General features: G+C 47.7%; 1 protein-coding gene across 1 annotated transcript in view; it reads left to right on the top strand.

The window, feature by feature from the left end:
• Positions 1-17,908, top strand: part of fto (FTO alpha-ketoglutarate dependent dioxygenase) — a 186,004-nt gene that overhangs the window by 88,761 nt on the left and 79,335 nt on the right. Inside the window, exon 8 of the mRNA XM_083662283.1 lies at positions 7-131. Coding sequence (XP_083518409.1) covers positions 7-131 — 125 coding nt within the window. The remainder of the gene's footprint in view (positions 1-6; positions 132-17,908) is intronic.

The raw sequence follows: 17,908 nt of genomic DNA, 5'->3' as shown, positions 1-17,908 counted from the left end.
GTTCAGACCATGCTGATCCTGTCCGCGGTGGAGGAGGAGAGCCGAGCAGAGGAGGGCAGGAGGGAGATGGCAGAGACGCTGCTCGCTGCCCTGACAGACAGACAGCAACAAAGACAGACATGGAGAGACAGGTAAGACATTGGTACCACACAGCAACTTCCTTCTCTCCGCATGATTCAACAGTCACTAAATCACTTGACAGACACTCTGCCAAGCACTGACACCGCCTCATATTTCTCTGTCACATAGACAGTTTCACTCCCAAGTGCGTTTTGGAAATTGGGTCACCTTTTTTTCTTTTTCTTTTCTCCCCCACTGATTAATTTGATAACTGATGATGTAAAATGATAGTTTTTTTAAGCAAAAAAAAAATTGTAAGACAAGGAATTCAATTCTTGAAATGGTGGAACTTTCAAAATACTTTACTTTCGCTTTGAGTGGCTAGAAAGGCTCTATATAATTCCAATCAATTATTATTATTATTATTATTACTTTATTCCTATTAAGGAGAGCTTACGAGATTACATCATGGTGCACTAGATTTATGCTTATAAACATTAATCCATACATTTCACTTTAGACGATATAATAAATTGTGCGTAGCTGTACCTTGCGTCTTTAGTTTCTACAATTGAAAACCATAGGATATGTGTATTGGCAATTTGGGAATGCTTTATTTTGAATGGACACTGTAGTTTAGAATAGTCAACATGTTAATATTAGAGTCAACTTATGTTGTTCAAAGCACCAAGACTAATAGACGTCACGATTAATCATTTTTATCACATCTAGCAAAAAGTAATCAGGAATATGACTTTAGCCCTTACTTTCATTCCTACTACACAGTTGATGTGAATTCCACAGATAAGCTGTGTGTGTGTGTGTGTGTGTGTGTGTGTGTGTGTGTGTGTGTGTGTGTGTGTGTGTGTGTGTGTGTGTGTGTGTGTGTGTGTGTGTGTCTGAGCTTGTTTGTGGTGCTCGGGCCTGGCAGCTATCACAGCTATCACAACGACACGTGTGTCTTGGATAAGCCCGGTCCACTTCCTTCCTCCCAGATAACAGCGTGGAGAGAGAGAGAGCGGATTAGAACACTGCCCATTCATTCAGATAAAGAAAGGCCTCACACACACACACACACACACACACACACACACACACACACACACACAAGACAATGTTATTTTAGCTGTTCCTTCTCTCAGCCACTCTCTCTCTCTCTCCCCCTTAGAGCCACACACACACACACACACACACACACACACACACACACACACACACACACACACACACAGGCAGGCATGCATACACTAGATCTGCATTCACATATGTTTCACTGTGTGTTGTCTCTATCAACGGATTTGACCTCATGTGTCAGACACACACACACACACACACACACACACACACACACACACACACACACACACACACGCCAGGGGCCAGACAAGACCCAGACCTTGAAGAAAGCCTATTAACGCTCAGGGCTGCAGATTCCTACAAGCAACGTTTATTTTGATTTTTTTTTTCTCTTTTGAAACATATTACGCCATCTTCCACCACCGGGTGTGTGACAGCCAGGCCCCTCATCCTTCCATGTGGCCGGTGTGACAGGCTCCCCCTCATCCTTCCATGTGGCCGGTGTGACAGGCTCCCCCTCATCCTTCCATGCAGGAGGGGCCCCCTATCTCTCTCTTGTTTTGAAGCGTCCCCTCCGGTTGACCCCTCGTCCAGATGAGCCTTGTAAACAGACTGTTTCCACACACCTCGTGGTGCCGCGTCCACGCCTTCGCCAAGCCTCACAACTCTGATGTAGGTTCCTCCTGCTCCTCCTGCTGGTGCATTCCATCTGCAGGTGCTGAAAGCTACAAACCATCCCCACACACCCACCCACCCACAAGCCTATCATCCCCCCCCCACCACCACCACCACCACCCCGTTCCCCCACCACCCACAATGCGACGTTGCCACCTACTAACCACGTCCAGCCCTAACCTAGCTTGAGAACCTGTATCACAGACGCAGGACAGGAAATGCTCAGTCCTTGTCAGCAGGGCGGACAGAAGTTTACTCTATCAGCGGTGAAGGGAGTGATTAGATTAGTTTGGGAGGGGGGGGGCAAGTGTCACACGCACACACACACACACACAGGTCCGTAATGCGTTTGAACTGCGACTGCTCTCTCTATATCTCTTCCCCTCCACATGAGATGCCTGCCCTGTCCCCCTGAACTCCCCCCGTTTACAAAAGGGCCAGGGGTCATCTGTCAAGTGGCTGTCAACAGATAGCATTTACACGAAGCTAAACACATGGCCGCCGTGCGCAATGTTAAGTGAGACGCCCGCCCAAATGCTCGTTAGAGATACGCAAACAGATGAGGGGGCAAGAACTTTTCTCTGTGGAGGAAAGCAAAGCGTTTGTAGCCTATTTTGTTGTTGGATCGTGCGCTAAGAAGAAGCGTAGTTATTATTGTTTTGAATTTGAAGATGGAGTGAGCATTACAGAAGCAGAGAGAGAGAGAGCGAGAGAGAGAGAGGGAGGAGGGGGGGTTTAGTTCACTTTGGTCTGATGCATTTCAAACCGTCATTTATTCCCATAAAACTAAAGCACTCACCAGAATAGGACTTTTGAAATTAATTTGCTGATTCATTTCGCTGATTTTTTTTCTTCTTCTTCTATCGAGCGTCCTAATTAGGTTTCTGCGCAATATGCAACAGGCAGGCTTTTATCATCATACTGGCGTTTGTTTCCATGGTTGCCTTTCTCCACATAATACTCGCAAAAGGATGAAAACAAGAAAAAAATCGAAAAAAAAAAAATGATTAATGACTCTTTGCTAGGGGCACATAAACATAAACAAGCAGCACTGATTGATTAAGTTTCTCTGTGGTTTCTTCCGTCTCTTAAACACCAGTTAAAGCAGAACCTGGGCTGTGCTAGCTGCCACTCTCTGCTCCCTCCGGGGCCTTTTTAACACCAGCCAGAGGAGAGTAAAGAGAAATTGGACCCGGTGACCACCGGCTCTTCACAAGTGACTTATAGGTGCTCAGAGTGACTGATGTCTAAGCTCTCCCCGCCAGCAGAGGCAGACCATTCATTCACTCAGAGCCAATGAAGTTAGGTAGAGCTTTTTTATTCTTATGAGCTTTTCTGGTAACCGGGTTTTCCCGATGCACACGGCGAATTCTTTGATCGATGCTGCCCCGCTAGACGCGTCCCTCTGGTGAACGCCCCGTGAGTACGCTCGGAAAATAGGAATGATTACGTGGGTGGGTGACTCTGCCGTAGCTCGCCCGTCGAATATGCCCACGCAGGAAGTGCAGATAAGCGAGGCAAAAGTGACCGCCTACTTCCTGCTTCAGCACTGTACCAGAGATGTTCCTCTGCCATTTATTTTCCCATAGACATTTCGTAAAATGCTTATAAAAATAGTTGTACTTGTTCTCAAACCAAACGGTTCAGATATATTTAGAAACAGGAGAGACCGCGTAACATTTCACCCGGACCAAAACGTTAAAAGAATTGCGGATTTAAAGAAAATATTTTTTCGATGTAGTTTTTGGGGGGTTTTGGTCCGAGCGAAATGTTCTATGGTCTCTCCCGATTCTAAATATAGCCGAACCGTTTGTTTTGACGAAGTACAACTATTTTTATAAGCATTTGACGAAATGTCTATGGGAAAATAAATGGCGGATGAAAATCTCTGGTACAGTGCTGAAGCAGGAAGTAGGCGGTCACTTTGCCTCTCTATTGAAGAGCAGCTTTGGAATGTATTCCTCAACCCGGCGAGAAGGGACAGCCTCCTGGCAGCAGGACTATTGGGATGGGAAATGACGCGATCTGTCGGTACCAGAACTGTTAAGATTGGAAACGCTGTCACTCTGCTGGAATGATTTTGGATTTGAAAACGCACGGATCTAGTTTCACGCCTACGCAGATGCCACGGAAGGGAGGCTTCATTGTCATAGGTAACGGCAAAACGTCCCACATAATAAAACCCAACAATGTTCCATCACGGTATATTTTTTACTCTACGCCCACGTCGGCCACCTTGGACCCGCCTGGGTGAGGTGGTGACCTCGGGCTGACCTTCCGGAGCCTAGAGGTCACTGCTCTGACCATTATAAGACAAAAAAAGAAAAGAAAAAGAAGCTGCTTTTGTCACAGGCAGGCGGGCAAACAGTGAAGGGAACAGCTGTGAGTTTTGTACTGACCACGCAAAGTGCTGTAGGCTTTGTAAGGTCATTATATGATAATGAAAATCATTACAGAATTACACGGGGGTTTAGGACCATGAGAGCACCGGGGAGGGGAGGGCGAGGGCGGAGGGGGAGGGGCCACATCGGCTTTGATAAATGGACTGTGAAGGTGCCCATCTGGCCCCTCTCTATGGCTTTTTCTTCTTCCTCTTTCATCCGCGCTCCTCCTTTACTACCTCCTTTACTACCCCTCTGTCAGGCCCCTCCCCTCCCCTCCTCTCCTCCTCTGTGTAAAAAGAGCCAGCGCGGGCCCGTAGTGAAAGATTAACAGAGTGCAAAGCAGGCTCACCTCTATGGAGACGAGGTGTTTATGACCCAAAGCAGGGTTTGTGCCTGACTTGGCAACCCGCTGTCCTCCCTTCTCTCTCTCTCAGTGTGGGCCAGTAAGAAGAGTAGGCAGCCATTGACCTTTGGCATGGGAAACAGTTGGGACAGCTCATGATGTGTAAATCATGAAGGAGCTGTAGTTTGGGGGGGGGGCACTTGTGGGGCTGTTATTTTTTGTTCTTTCACTTCTTTTTTTAAACAAACTGAGATTTGAGATCTAGTGTATGGCCCAGAATGCAGCATCATGACAAATATTGCAGAAAGACAGCATACAAGATGTAGTGCTCCTGCATCCATGTAAATAACCAAAAATGGCAATTAAAAATAACATATCGAGTAAATACAGTCAATTAACTATGCGAGCACTCAAAAGGCAGTAGGCCAAGTCGAGTAGAATCAAGGGCCAAGCCTCAATAGATTTCTTTTATTGAGTCTGTGCCGTCATAATCATTTTAAACTCACCGAGAGAGGCCAGCTCATTCAGTTTTAAATCATTTTTGCGATGAGTTTCCTGGCAGAGGAGGCAGAAAGTACTGTATCAAAAGCTGCAACGATTCCTTTGACCGTACACCGTCGTCATCGCGGAAAACCAAGATGACCTCACAACGTTACACTTCCGGGTTATACAATCGCCCTTTTTCCTATAATGTGTGCAGGCGTGATTTGAATATCATTTTGATGAATGTTTAAATGAAATGCAACAAATCACCAAGAAGCGGTCAGAGCTACAGTACTGTATGTGTCCAGGAGGGTAGTTTCTGGGAGTCTGGCACAGTATTTCCATGTACATGCAGTTAGGAGTTGAGTATTATGCTTCATATTAAAAAGTAAAACATATAATTTAGGGGTGCTCCGATCACGTTTTTTTTCTCGCATATGAGAAATATCTGCCTGACCGATCACCGATTGATCACCGACGATTACCGATCACCGATTATTTTTTAAAGCAGCTATAGCAGTCTATTATAGAACCGTTTCCATTTTACATACAGGCCTACATTTCATCCATCAAGTTGAAAGTGCAGCACATAAAAAAAAAATCTACATCAATATTTTATTGATTGGTTTTGTGTGCATTTTGACAGTTTTTGAACAGTATTTGTGCTGGGAACCAGCCGCTGTATCTGGCAACCTGACCCTCCAAAGCCTTGCGGTCTTGATAACATTAGTTCAGAGTTCAATGCGACTAGCTAACGTTTAACTTCCAGAACCTTTGTTTACATCGTTTTGTGTCGCACTCTGATGTCATTACCAGGATAAGACGAGTAAAGACGAGCAAAACAAACTAATGTTAATTGTAGCTAATGCTACATGTAGCAAGCTAAGTGCATTGTAAAGTCACGTTAGGGCTAACGTAGCCTCGGTGAAGCAGCATGGGTGTCTGACACTCGCCAAACTCACTCAGCGTGGAGAACTAGTCAGCATGTGAAGACATGACGAGCGGAGCTGCAGTCCTCCTGCTCGCCTGAAGGGATTGCTACAGTTAGTTGCTTCTCCCACAAGGTATTTGATCCGGGTATACATAACAGACACACTTTGTAATGACACCACTGAGATGTTATTTGAATTCTCTGATCTCATATTTTAGGCTGAAAATCTGTTGATTATTTTTTATTGCATTCTATTAAAGGTGGCACTTTATCGTCTAATTGGAATTTCAATTAGCCTTCTGATTGGACAGGGAATTGCTGACAGGTTAGTAGTGTGTGAGTGTCACCATAATAGCTATACACTGAGAATCTGTGGCGAGTACATCTGCTGCCCTACGTGTACGGCTATTCTCCAACTTGTTGCGAGTTAGTGAGGTCTTTATCCCGGCACAAAGGCAACATCAGCTGACATGAGGGGCAGACTTAGGGGGACAGAGGAGGAGGAGGCCCACAGCTGCACTCATCACTCAGCTGTCCACAGCTTGACCTCTGACCCCGCAGGGCCATCTCCCAGCCTCCACCGCCCTCTTTGTTTTCCTGCCATTGTCATCGTCCCCTGCCCTCACCTGGGCAGAGCGCTCCCGCACAAAGGCTCCCCAGTCTGTCATCAAACCCAGGGGTCACCGGGGGCCAGCGGGGGCCGGAGTGGCCGGGGCTGAGGTTGTGCCCGGCCGGGGGTGACCCCGCCGGTGTTGTCAGCTACCAGTTGCGCCCCTGTGGAGAGGCACAGACAGGGAGAAGAAGGAGGAGAGAGACCCTCTTCTGCTGTCACGTCTTCCCCTCCGGAGTGGTGACATTTCCTTTGTGCTGTCGCTGACAGGCCCCGCCCCCCCTCCCCTTCCCTCCCTCATCGGGGTGGGGCAGGGAGTCGGGGGGAGACAATGGAGGTCCCCTGTCCCAGATGGGAATTTGAAAGATTGTCAGTGTCGTGTCCACAATGAAGTGGGACAAACCGCAGACTTGTCCAATGTGGCCGATGACGGGCCTGATGAACAGCTACGAGGCCTTAGAGACGCAGACGCCATACTGCGGGGAGGGGACAACTCACTCCCGTTACACACACCCACCCCAAACAGTTTGCAGTGTACGAGTTCCCATAGACCTCCGGCCAAGCCCCGTCATCTGCTCGCCAGTCAGCACAGAAGTGGATGGGCGGGGTTTCTGACATGTTGTGATGTAGGCGTCGCCGCGTGTGGTTCGCTGTCTTTTTTCTGTCAGTCCACGGCTGATGGCGGAGGTTGTGTGCATGAAGTTATGAGAATGTGACATCAAGCGTTCGTACCGTTAATGAGCAGGGGGGGGGGGTTTAATTAGCGAGGAGTGGCGGGCGGCGGTGTTTGGGCTGGCGTGGTAAAGCAGCGCGCGCACGGGGGTTGGCGCGCGGGGGTTGGCGTGCGGGCCGGGCCGGGCCCGGGCGTGTTGTCAACCAGGCCTTGTGTGATGTAAGTTGCAACCTGGGGGGACAGGTTAATCAGATCTACCCAGACATGGCCTCCGTGTTTTGCCTTGACATCACCCCCACAACAGCAGCCCTGTTTCTCTAGCAGAACAGACACAGCTAGCTCAGTCTGTTTTCCTTGGCGCGAGCCGCCAGCCAAAAGTTTACTTGGCTGCGCCTTTGATTCCCTCTTACCTCGGGGCGTTAGCACGCCGCGCCGGTGGGCAAACACCTGTGTCTGGTCGGTGGGACTCTTCATCTCTCTCTCTCTCTATTCTCTCTGTGTCTCTATTCTCTCTCTCTCTCTCTATTCTCTCTGTGTCTCTATTCTCTCTCTCTCTCTCTATTCTCTCTGTGTGTCTCTCTCTCTCTCAATTCAAGTCAATTCAAAGGGCTTTATTGGCATGATAAGGTGCATCTTACATTGCCAAAGCATACATTAGCAACACTTGGCAATTACAAAGAATCAAAAACAATCAGAAAACAAGACATTTTGTTACCCAGTAACATAAATCACAAAATCTGAAGATATTCTCTGTCTCTCTATTCTCTGTGTGTGTGTGTGTGTGTGTGTGTGTGTGTGTGTGTGTGTGTGTGTGTGTGTGTGTGTGTGTGTGTGTGTGTGTGTGTGTGTGTGTGTGTGTCTCTCTCTGTCTCTATTCTGTGTGTGTGTGTGTGTGTGTGTGTGTGTGTGTGTTCGTGTGTGTCTCTCTCTCTCTCTATTCTCTCTGTTTCTCTCTCTCTCTGTCTGTCTCTCTCTCTCTCTGTCTATTCTCTCTGTGTGTCTCTCTCTGTCTCTATTCTCTCTGTGTCTCTCTCTGTCTATTCTGTGTGTGTGTGTGTGTGTGTGTGTGTGTGTGTGTGTGTGTGTGTGTGTGTGTGTGTGTCCGTGCGTGTCTCTCTCTCTCTCTGCCACCTTCTCCTAACATCACTGGCACCGCCGCGCGCCTCGGTTCAGGGCGCTCGTGAGGAGAAAACACAAATAAGGACATATCATCTGTCTCTTTCATCGTCCGGGCCAGCCTTGTAATTAGCGCAAACGCCGTGGTTAGCCTAAGAAGCTGTCGTCTAATTTGTCTGTCTTTATCTAAAACATGTCTGTGTGGTCCCTCAGACGGCGTGCAGCAGCAGCAGCAGCGTGCGTGCGTGCCGTGCAGCAGCAGCAGATCGCCTGTGGCCTTGTCTGTTTTTGCGAGGTGTATGCGTGTGCGTTTGATGATTGTAAATTATGAATTTCTTCCCTCATCTCTCCCGCCCCCTGTTTAGCAATCAGTCAGTTATGCATGACATGACCTGACCTCAGCAAGAACAGCCACAGCTGCTGCTGCTTTGCCGGGAGAGCTGCTATGTAGCTATAGCTCGTCCTCCTCCTCCTCCTCCTCCTCTCATCCTCGCTGTGCTCCCAGGCTGGAAAGTACATGAGAAGTATGTCTCCTTCTTACAGGAATGTGCTTTGAACAAGGTGACTGATGCTATTTCATTCATCTTCACAAGATAGCGCGCCGCCGCCGCAGCCGCGCACACGCTTAACACTGACTGTCGGGACAGACAGACACGCACGCACGCACGCATGCACACACTCACGCGCACACACTCGCACACACACACACGCACACACACACACGAGTCGTATTGCACACGTGTACACACGCAGCTCCCATCTATCTCGCCCCGGCTTTGAGACTAGTCAGTAATTAGACGTCGACGTACATGCTTTCTCTCGTTTTGCGGTGAGGTGTCGAAATGTAAGCTTCACAACTGGCAAAAATCCCCCATCGCATCACATCGCACCACTCACTATCGCTCTTTGTTGAAATGCCCCGTTTGTCCTTGACTGAGTCACACGACTGTGCTAAATTGCTTGCAGGTTTTAATGGAAACAGTAATTTCATAATTACACTTTTCACAGTAATAGCTTTGGCGATGCAATGTGGCGTAGAGAGAGAGAGAGAGAGAGAGAGAGAGAACGAGAGAGAGTTAAGAAATGTCATTAAAAGTCCCACAGACACATTTAAAGCACACTTGTTGCAGAGACAGTCGCCTATTAAATGCCTTTTTTAATATGGAAACAACATTGTGTGTTGGGGAACAGGCAAAGTGTGGATTGGGAGCGTATGGGTTTGGGCCTGTTTTACTGGGAGTCAGGAAAACCAGGACATTCCTTCTGTTTTTACTGGGAGTCAGGAAAACCAGGACATTCCTTCTGGTCAAACCCGAAATCCCAGAGAGCTGATAGAGCATGATGGGATCAGGATGTGTGGCAAGGGTGTGAAACAAACAACAAGAACATGGAATCATGCCTCGGCGGAGCGGAGTGGAGGGTGTGCTCACCAAGAACACTGTCATTACAGCATGTCTCTACTACTGCACGCGTTTGTTCTCGGGTTGTAACACCACTTTTTAACTGTACCCATTTAGCATTGCTGCGCTGAAATATTGTACGTGAGTAATACCACTTCCTGTATGAGCCTTGTGCGTTCTCCACATTGACCACTTCCTGTATGAGCCTTGTGCGTTCTCCACATTGACCACTTCCTGTATGAGCCTTGTGCGTTCTCTCTACATTGACCACTTCCTGTATGAGCCTCGTGCGTTCTCCACATTGACCACTTCCTGTATGAGCCTTGTGCGTTCTCCACATTGACCACTTCCTGTATGAGCCTCGTGCGTTCTCTCTACATTGACCACTTCCTGTATGAGCCTTGTGCGTTCTCTACATTGACCACTTCCTGTATGAGCCTCGTGCGTTCTCTCTACATTGACCACTTCCTGTATGAGCCTTGTGCGATCTCTCTACATATTACCACTTCCTGTATGAGCCTTGTGTGTTCTCTACATTGACCACTTCCTGTATGAGCCTCGTGCGTTCTCTCTACATTGACCACTTCCTGTATGAGCCTTGTGCGTTCTCTCTACATTGACCACTTCCTGTATGAGCCTTGTGCGTTCTCTCTACTTGACCACTTCCTGTATGAGCCTTGTGTGTTCTCTCTACATTGACCACTTCCTGTATGAGCCTTGTGCGTTCTCTCTACATTAACCACTTCCTGTATGAGCCTTGTGTGTTCTCTCTACATTGACCACTTCCTGTATGAGCCTTGTGCGTTCTCTCTACATTGACCACTTCCTGTATGAGCCTTGTGTGTTCTCTCTACATTGACCACTTCCTGTATGAGCCTTGTGCGTTCTCTCTACATTGACCACTTCCTGTATGAGCCTTGTGCGTTCTCTACATTGACCACTTCCTGTATGAGCCTTGTGCGTTCTCTCTACATTGACCACTTCCTGTATGAGCCTTGTGTGTTCTCTCTACATTGACCACTTCCTGTATGAGCCTTGTGCGTTCTCTCTACATTGACCACTTCCTGTATGAGCCTTGTGCGTTCTCTACATTGACCACTTCCTGTATGAGCCTTGTGTGTTCTCTCTACATTGACCACTTCCTGTATGATCCTCGTGCGTTCTCTCTACATTGACCACTTCCTGTATGAGCCTCGTGCGTTCTCTCTACATTGACCACTTCCTGTATGAGCCTTGTGTGTTCTCTCTACATTGACCACTTCCTGTATGAGCCTTGTGTGTTCTCTCTACATTGACCACTTCCTGTATGAGCCTTGTGCGTTCTCTCTACATTGACCACTTCCTGTATGAGCCTTGTGCGTTCTCTCTACATTGACCACTTCCTGTATGAGCCTCGTGCGTTCTCTACATTGACCACTTCCTGTATGAGCCTTGTGTGTTCTCTCTACATTGACCACTTCCTGTATGAGCCTTGTGTGTTCTCTCTACATTGACCACTTCCTGTATGAGCCTTGTGTGTTCTCTCTACATTGACCACTTCCTGTATGAGCCTTGTGCGTTCTCTCTACATTGACCACTTCCTGTATGAGCCTTGTGCGTTCTCTCTACATTGACCACTTCCTGTATGAGCCTCGTGCGTTCTCTACATTGACCACTTCCTGTATGAGCCTTGTGTGTTCTCTCTACATTGACCACTTCCTGTATGAGCCTTGTGTGTTCTCTCTACATTGACCACTTCCTGTATGAGCCTTGTGCGTTCTCTCTACATTGACCACTTCCTGTATGAGCCTTGTGCGTTCTCTCTACATTGACCACTTCCTGTATGAGCCTTGTGCGTTCTCTCTACATTGACCACTTCCTGTATGAGCCTTGTGTGTTCTCTCTACATTGACCACTTCCTGTATGAGCCTTGTGTGTTCTCTCTACATTGACCACTTCCTGTATGAGCCTTGTGTGTTCTCTCTACATTGACCACTTCCTGTATGAGCCTTGTGTGTTCTCTCTACATATTACCACTTCCTGTATGAGCCTTGTGCGTTCTCTCTACATTGACCACTTCCTGTATGAGCCTTGTGTGTTCTCTCTACATTGACCACTTCCTGTATGAGCCTTGTGTGTTCTCTCTACATATTACCACTTCCTGTATGAGCCTTGTGCGTTCTCTCTACATTGACCACTTCCTGTATGAGCCTCGTGCGTTCTCTACATTGACCACTTCCTGTATGAGCCTTGTGCGTTCTCTCTACATTGACCACTTCCTGTATGAGCCTTGTGTGTTCTCTACATTGACCACTTCCTGTATGAGCCTTGTGTGTTCTCTCTACATTGACCACTTCCTGTATGATCCTCGTGTGTCCTCTCTACATTGACCACTTCCTGTATGAGCCTTGTGTGTTCTCTACATTGACCACTTCCTGTATGAGCCTTGTGTGTTCTCTACATTGACCACTTCCTGTATGAGCCTTGTGTGTTCTCTCTACATTGACCACTTCCTGTATGAGCCTTGTGTGTTCTCTCTACATTGACCACTTCCTGTATGAGCCTTGTGTGTTCTCTCTACATTGACCACTTCCTGTATGAGCCTTGTGTGTTCTCTCTACATTGACCACTTCCTGTATGAGCCTTGTGTGTTCTCTCTACATTGACCACTTCCTGTATGAGCCTTGTGCGTTCTCTCTACATTGACCACTTCCTGTATGAGCCTTGTGTGTTCTCTCTACATTGACCACTTCCTGTATGAGCCTCGTGCGTTCTCTACATTGACCACTTCCTGTATGAGCCTCGTGCGTTCTCTCTACATTGACCACTTCCTGTATGAGCCTTGTGCGTTCTCTCTACATTGACCACTTCCTGTATGAGCCTTGTGTGTTCTCTCTACATTGACCACTTCCTGTATGAGCCTCGTGCGTTCTCTACATTGACCACTTCCTGTATGAGCCTCGTGCGTTCTCTACATTGACCACTTCCTGTATGAGCCTCGTGTGTCCTCTCTACATTGACCACTTCCTGTATGAGCCTCGTGTGTCCTCTCTACATTGACCACTTCCTGTATGAGCCTCGTGTGTCCTCTCTACATTGACCACTTCCTGTATGAGCCTTCTGCGTTCTCCACATTGACCACTTCCTGTATGAGCCTTGTGCGTTCTCTCTACATTGACCACTTCCTGTATGAGCCTTGTGCGTTCTCTCTACATTGACCACTTCCTGTATGAGCCTTGTGTGTCCTCTCTACATTAACCACTTCCTGTATGAGCCTCGTGTGTCCTCTCTACATTGACCACTTCCTGTATGAGCCTCGTGTGTCCTCTCTACATTGACCACTTCCTGTATGAGCCTCGTGTGTCCTCTCTACATTAACCACTTCCTGTATGAGCCTCGTGTGTCCTCTCTACATTGACCACTTCCTGTATGAGCCTTCTGCGTTCTCCACATTGACCACTTCCTGTATGAGCCTTGTGCGTTCTCTCTACATTGACCACTTCCTGTATGAGCCTTGTGCGTTCTCTCTACATTGACCACTTCCTGTATGAGCCTTGTGCGTTCTCTCTACATTGACCACTTCCTGTATGAGCCTTGTGCGTTCTCTCTACATTGACCACTTCCTGTATGAGCCTTGTGTGTCCTCTCTACATTGACCACTTCCTGTATGAGCCTTGTGCGTTCTCTCTACATTGACCACTTCCTGTATGAGCCTTCTGCGTTCTCCACATTGACCACTTCCTGTATGAGCCTTGTGCGTTCTCTCTACATTGACCACTTCCTGTATGAGCCTTGTGCGTTCTCTCTACATTAACCACTTCCTGTATGAGCCTCGTGCGTTCTCTCTACATTGACCACTTCCTGTATGAGCCTTGTGCGTTCTCTACATTGACCACTTCCTGTATGAGCCTTGTGCGTTCTCTCTACATTGACCACTTCCTGTATGAGCCTTGTGTGTTCTCCACATTGACCACTTCCTGTATGAGCCTTCTGCGTTCTCCACATTGACCACTTCCTGTATGAGCCTCGTGTGTCCTCTCTACATTGACCACTTCCTGTATGAGTCTTCTGCGTTCTCCACATTGACCACTTCCTGTATGAGCCTCGTGTGTCCTCTCTACATTGACCACTTCCTGTATGAGCCTTGTGTGTTCTCTCTACATTAACCACTTCCTGTATGAGCCTTGTGCGTTCTCTCTACATTGACCACTTCCTGTATGAGCCTTGTGCGTTCTCTACATTGACCACTTCCTGTATGAGCCTTGTGTGTTCTCTCTACATTGACCACTTCCTGTATGAGCCTTGTGCGTTCTCTACATTAACCACTTCCTGTATGAGCCTTGTGTGTTCTCTCTACATATTACCACTTCCTGTATGAGCCTTGTGTGTTCTCTCCACATTGACCACTTCCTGTATGAGCCTTGTGCGTTCTCTCCACATTGACCACTTCCTGTATGAGCCTCGTGCGTTCTCTCTACATTGACCACTTCCTGTATGAGCCTCGTGCGTTCTCTCTACATTAACCACTTCCTGTATGAGCCTCGTGCGTTCTCTCTACATTAACCACTTCCTGTATGAGCCTTGTGCGTTCTCTCTACATTGACCACTTCCTGTATGAGCCTTGTGCGTTCTCTACATTAACCACTTCCTGTATGAGCCTTGTGCGTTCTCTCTACATTGACCACTTCCTGTATGAGCCTTGTGCGTTCTCTACATTAACCACTTCCTGTATGAGCCTTGTGTGTTCTCTCTACATATTACCACTTCCTGTATGAGCCTTGTGCGTCCTCTCTACATTAACCACTTCCTGTATGAGCCTTGTGTGTTCTCTCTACATTGACCACTTCCTGTATGAGCCTTGTGCGTTCTCTCTACATTGACCACTTCCTGTATGAGCCTTGTGTGTTCTCTCTACATATTACCACTTCCTGTATGAGCCTTGTGTGTTCTCTCTACATATTACCACTTCCTGTATGAGCCTTGTGCGTCCTCTCTACATTAACCACTTCCTGTATGAGCCTTGTGTGTTCTCTCTACATATTACCACTTCCTGTATGAGCCTTGTGTGTTCTCTCTACATATTACCACTTCCTGTATGAGCCTTGTGCGTCCTCTCTACATTAACCACTTCCTGTATGAGCCTTGTGTGTTCTCTCTACATTGACCACTTCCTGTATGAGCCTTGTGCGTTCTCTCTACATTGACCACTTCCTGTATGAGCCTTGTGTGTTCTCTCTACATATTACCACTTCCTGTATGAGCCTTGTGTGTTCTCTCTACATATTACCACTTCCTGTATGAGCCTTGTGCGTCCTCTCTACATTAACCACTTCCTGTATGAGCCTTGTGTGTTCTCTCTACATTGACCACTTCCTGTATGAGCCTTGTGTGTTCTCTCTACATATGACCACTTCCTGTATGAGCCTTGTGTGTTCTCTACATTGACCACTTCCTGTATGAGCCTTGTGTGTTCTCTCTACATATGACCACTTCCTGTATGAGCCTTGTGCGTTCTCTCTACATTGACCACTTCCTGTATGAGCCTTGTGTGTTCTCTCTACATATGACCACTTCCTGTATGAGCCTTGTGCGTTCTCTCTACATTGACCACTTCCTGTATGAGCCTTGTGTGTTCTCTCTACATATGACCACTTCCTGTATGAGCCTTGTGCGTTCTCTCTACATTAACCACTTCCTGTATGAGCCTTGTGTGTTGTCTCTACATTGACCACTTCCTGTATGAGCCTTGTGTGTTCTCTCTACATTGACCACTTCCTGTATGAGCCTTGTGTGTTCTCTCTACATATGACCACTTCCTGTATGAGCCTTGTGCGTTCTCTCTACATTAACCACTTCCTGTATGAGCCTTGTGTGTTGTCTCTACATTGACCACTTCCTGTATGAGCCTTGTGTGTTCTCTCTACATTGACCACTTCCTGTATGAGCCTTGTGTGTTCTCTCTACATATGACCACTTCCTGTATGAGCCTTGTGCGTCCTCTCTACATTGACCACTTCCTGTATGAGCCTTGTGCGTTCTCTCTACATTAACCACTTCCTGTATGAGCCTTGTGTGTTGTCTCTACATTGACCACTTCCTGTATGAGCCTTGTGCGTTCTCTCTACATTGACCACTTCCTGTATGAGCCTTGTGTGTTCTCTCTACATATGACCACTTCCTGTATGAGCCTTGTGTGTTGTCTCTACATTGACCACTTCCTGTATGAGCCTTGTGTGTTCTCTCTACATTAACCACTTCCTGTATGAGCCTTGTGTGTTGTCTCTACATTGACCACTTCCTGTATGAGCCTTGTGTGTTGTCTCTACATTGACCACTTCCTGTATGAGCCTTGTGTGTTCTCTCTACATTGACCACTTCCTGTATGAGCCTTGTGTGTTCTCTCTACATATGACCACTTCCTGTATGAGCCTTGTGCGTCCTCTCTACATTGACCACTTCCTGTATGAGCCTCGTGCGTTCTCTCTACATTGACCACTTCCTGTATGAGCCTTGTGCGTCCTCTCTACATTGACCACTTCCTGTATGAGCCTTGTGTGTTCTCTACATTGACCACTTCCTGTATGACTGTAGAAATGGACGTAGCTAGCGTGACGTCACCCGTTGGTTTTTGGACTCTGGTTTTGACGCCTGGAGGTTGGAATTTTCACCGTCGCCATCTTGGTTATATTTGGAGCCAGACGTGATGTGAATTTGGATAGGAAGAACCTGCAGCGTGGCCTGCTATTGGTCCATGATCGGCGAGCTGCGCCGATCACTGGCCAGGCCACCTGTCAATCACGCCCTAAAACAGTCTTTTTTTATCGTATATTGTACTCGTAATGGGACCGTAATTGACACAAACTCATTAGTGTTTACTGGGGCCATAAATCAAGTTGAGAAGTACGATCATTTTCCCATTCACTTCCATGTAACCGGTTTTTGCAGCCAGTGGAGTCACCCAACTGCATGCCATTCGAAAGAATGCAGGTTTAAGTTACTTCCGCATTGGCTTCCCAAGCGGAGCTACGAGCTAGCCCCCTTGGTTCTCAGGGAATTTGATGGATGTGTGGCGGCCTGAATATACCTCCTGGCACATCGCCAGACACGTCCGGATACACGATGCGTTTCTGTCCGCAATGTATCAATACAGAGATGTACAGGACGGAAAACAACACAACAAAACATTCAAATACTGATTTGGGATGTGGATTACCATGGCAACGGTCGAAGCCTCTGTGTGTGACCAATAATCCCAGGAAGTGTTGTAGGCCACTAGTAAACATGGCGGAGAGAGCTCCATGTAGTCTTTGTGTCACACTATAGTCTGCGGGAGCTGCAGGTGATCGTCCACATTAGACGCTCATAAAGTCGTGCGGTGGGTTGTTGTGCGCCGTGTTTTACACGCACACTTTTCTGTAAAAGCCTTCAATCTCAGGCCCAGAGGTGAAGCATTTTCTTTTTACGGGAGGCTGAGCTGTGCCGGGGTCGGGCCTCTGTAATTAACTAGGCGATATCCCCGGATAAACTCCAGTGTGACGTATGAGACGTGCACACGCACACACACACACACACACACACACACACACACACACACACATTAGACGCACATGCACACCACATGCTCCGTTCCTCTCTCCTCGTTCCCTTCGCCCCCACCAACCACTACACTGCCACCCCACGTGGACCCCCCCCCCCCCCCCCTCACACCCGTCTCTCTCCCCCTCCCTCCCTCCTGCGTTAATTATAAGCTACACCGCTGGAACACTTCATTTCATAGCCAGCATATTGTCTCTTCAAGGCTGGCAGGCGGCTCATAAATTATCCTGAAGGTGAGGATGGAAGTTGGAGGAGATAGTTATGAACATTTCATCTGTCTGCCGTAGCGGCCGCAGCTGCTCCTGTCACCAACCGTGTGCTGGACGAATTACACCCGGGTCAGCGCGCGCGTGTGTGAGAGTGTGTGTGTGTGTGTGTGCGCGTGTGTGTGTGTGTGTGTGTGTGTGCACACTCCTGCATATGCTCATGGCTGTGTCGTGTACATATGTGAACAGTTAAGGTGTGTACATACAGTATGTACTTGTGTTTGCGTACTGTCTGTGTGCGTGTGTGTGTGTGTGTGTGTGTGTCTGTGTGTGTTTGGGGCCGGTGTGTACAGGGATGGGGGGGGGGTTGGCCAG

This window comes from Poromitra crassiceps (genome assembly GCF_964638095.1).
Source record: "Poromitra crassiceps genome assembly, chromosome: 28".
NCBI classification, from domain to species: Eukaryota; Metazoa; Chordata; class Actinopteri; order Beryciformes; family Melamphaidae; genus Poromitra; species Poromitra crassiceps.
This window is presented reverse-complemented; position numbering and strand designations above follow the sequence as displayed.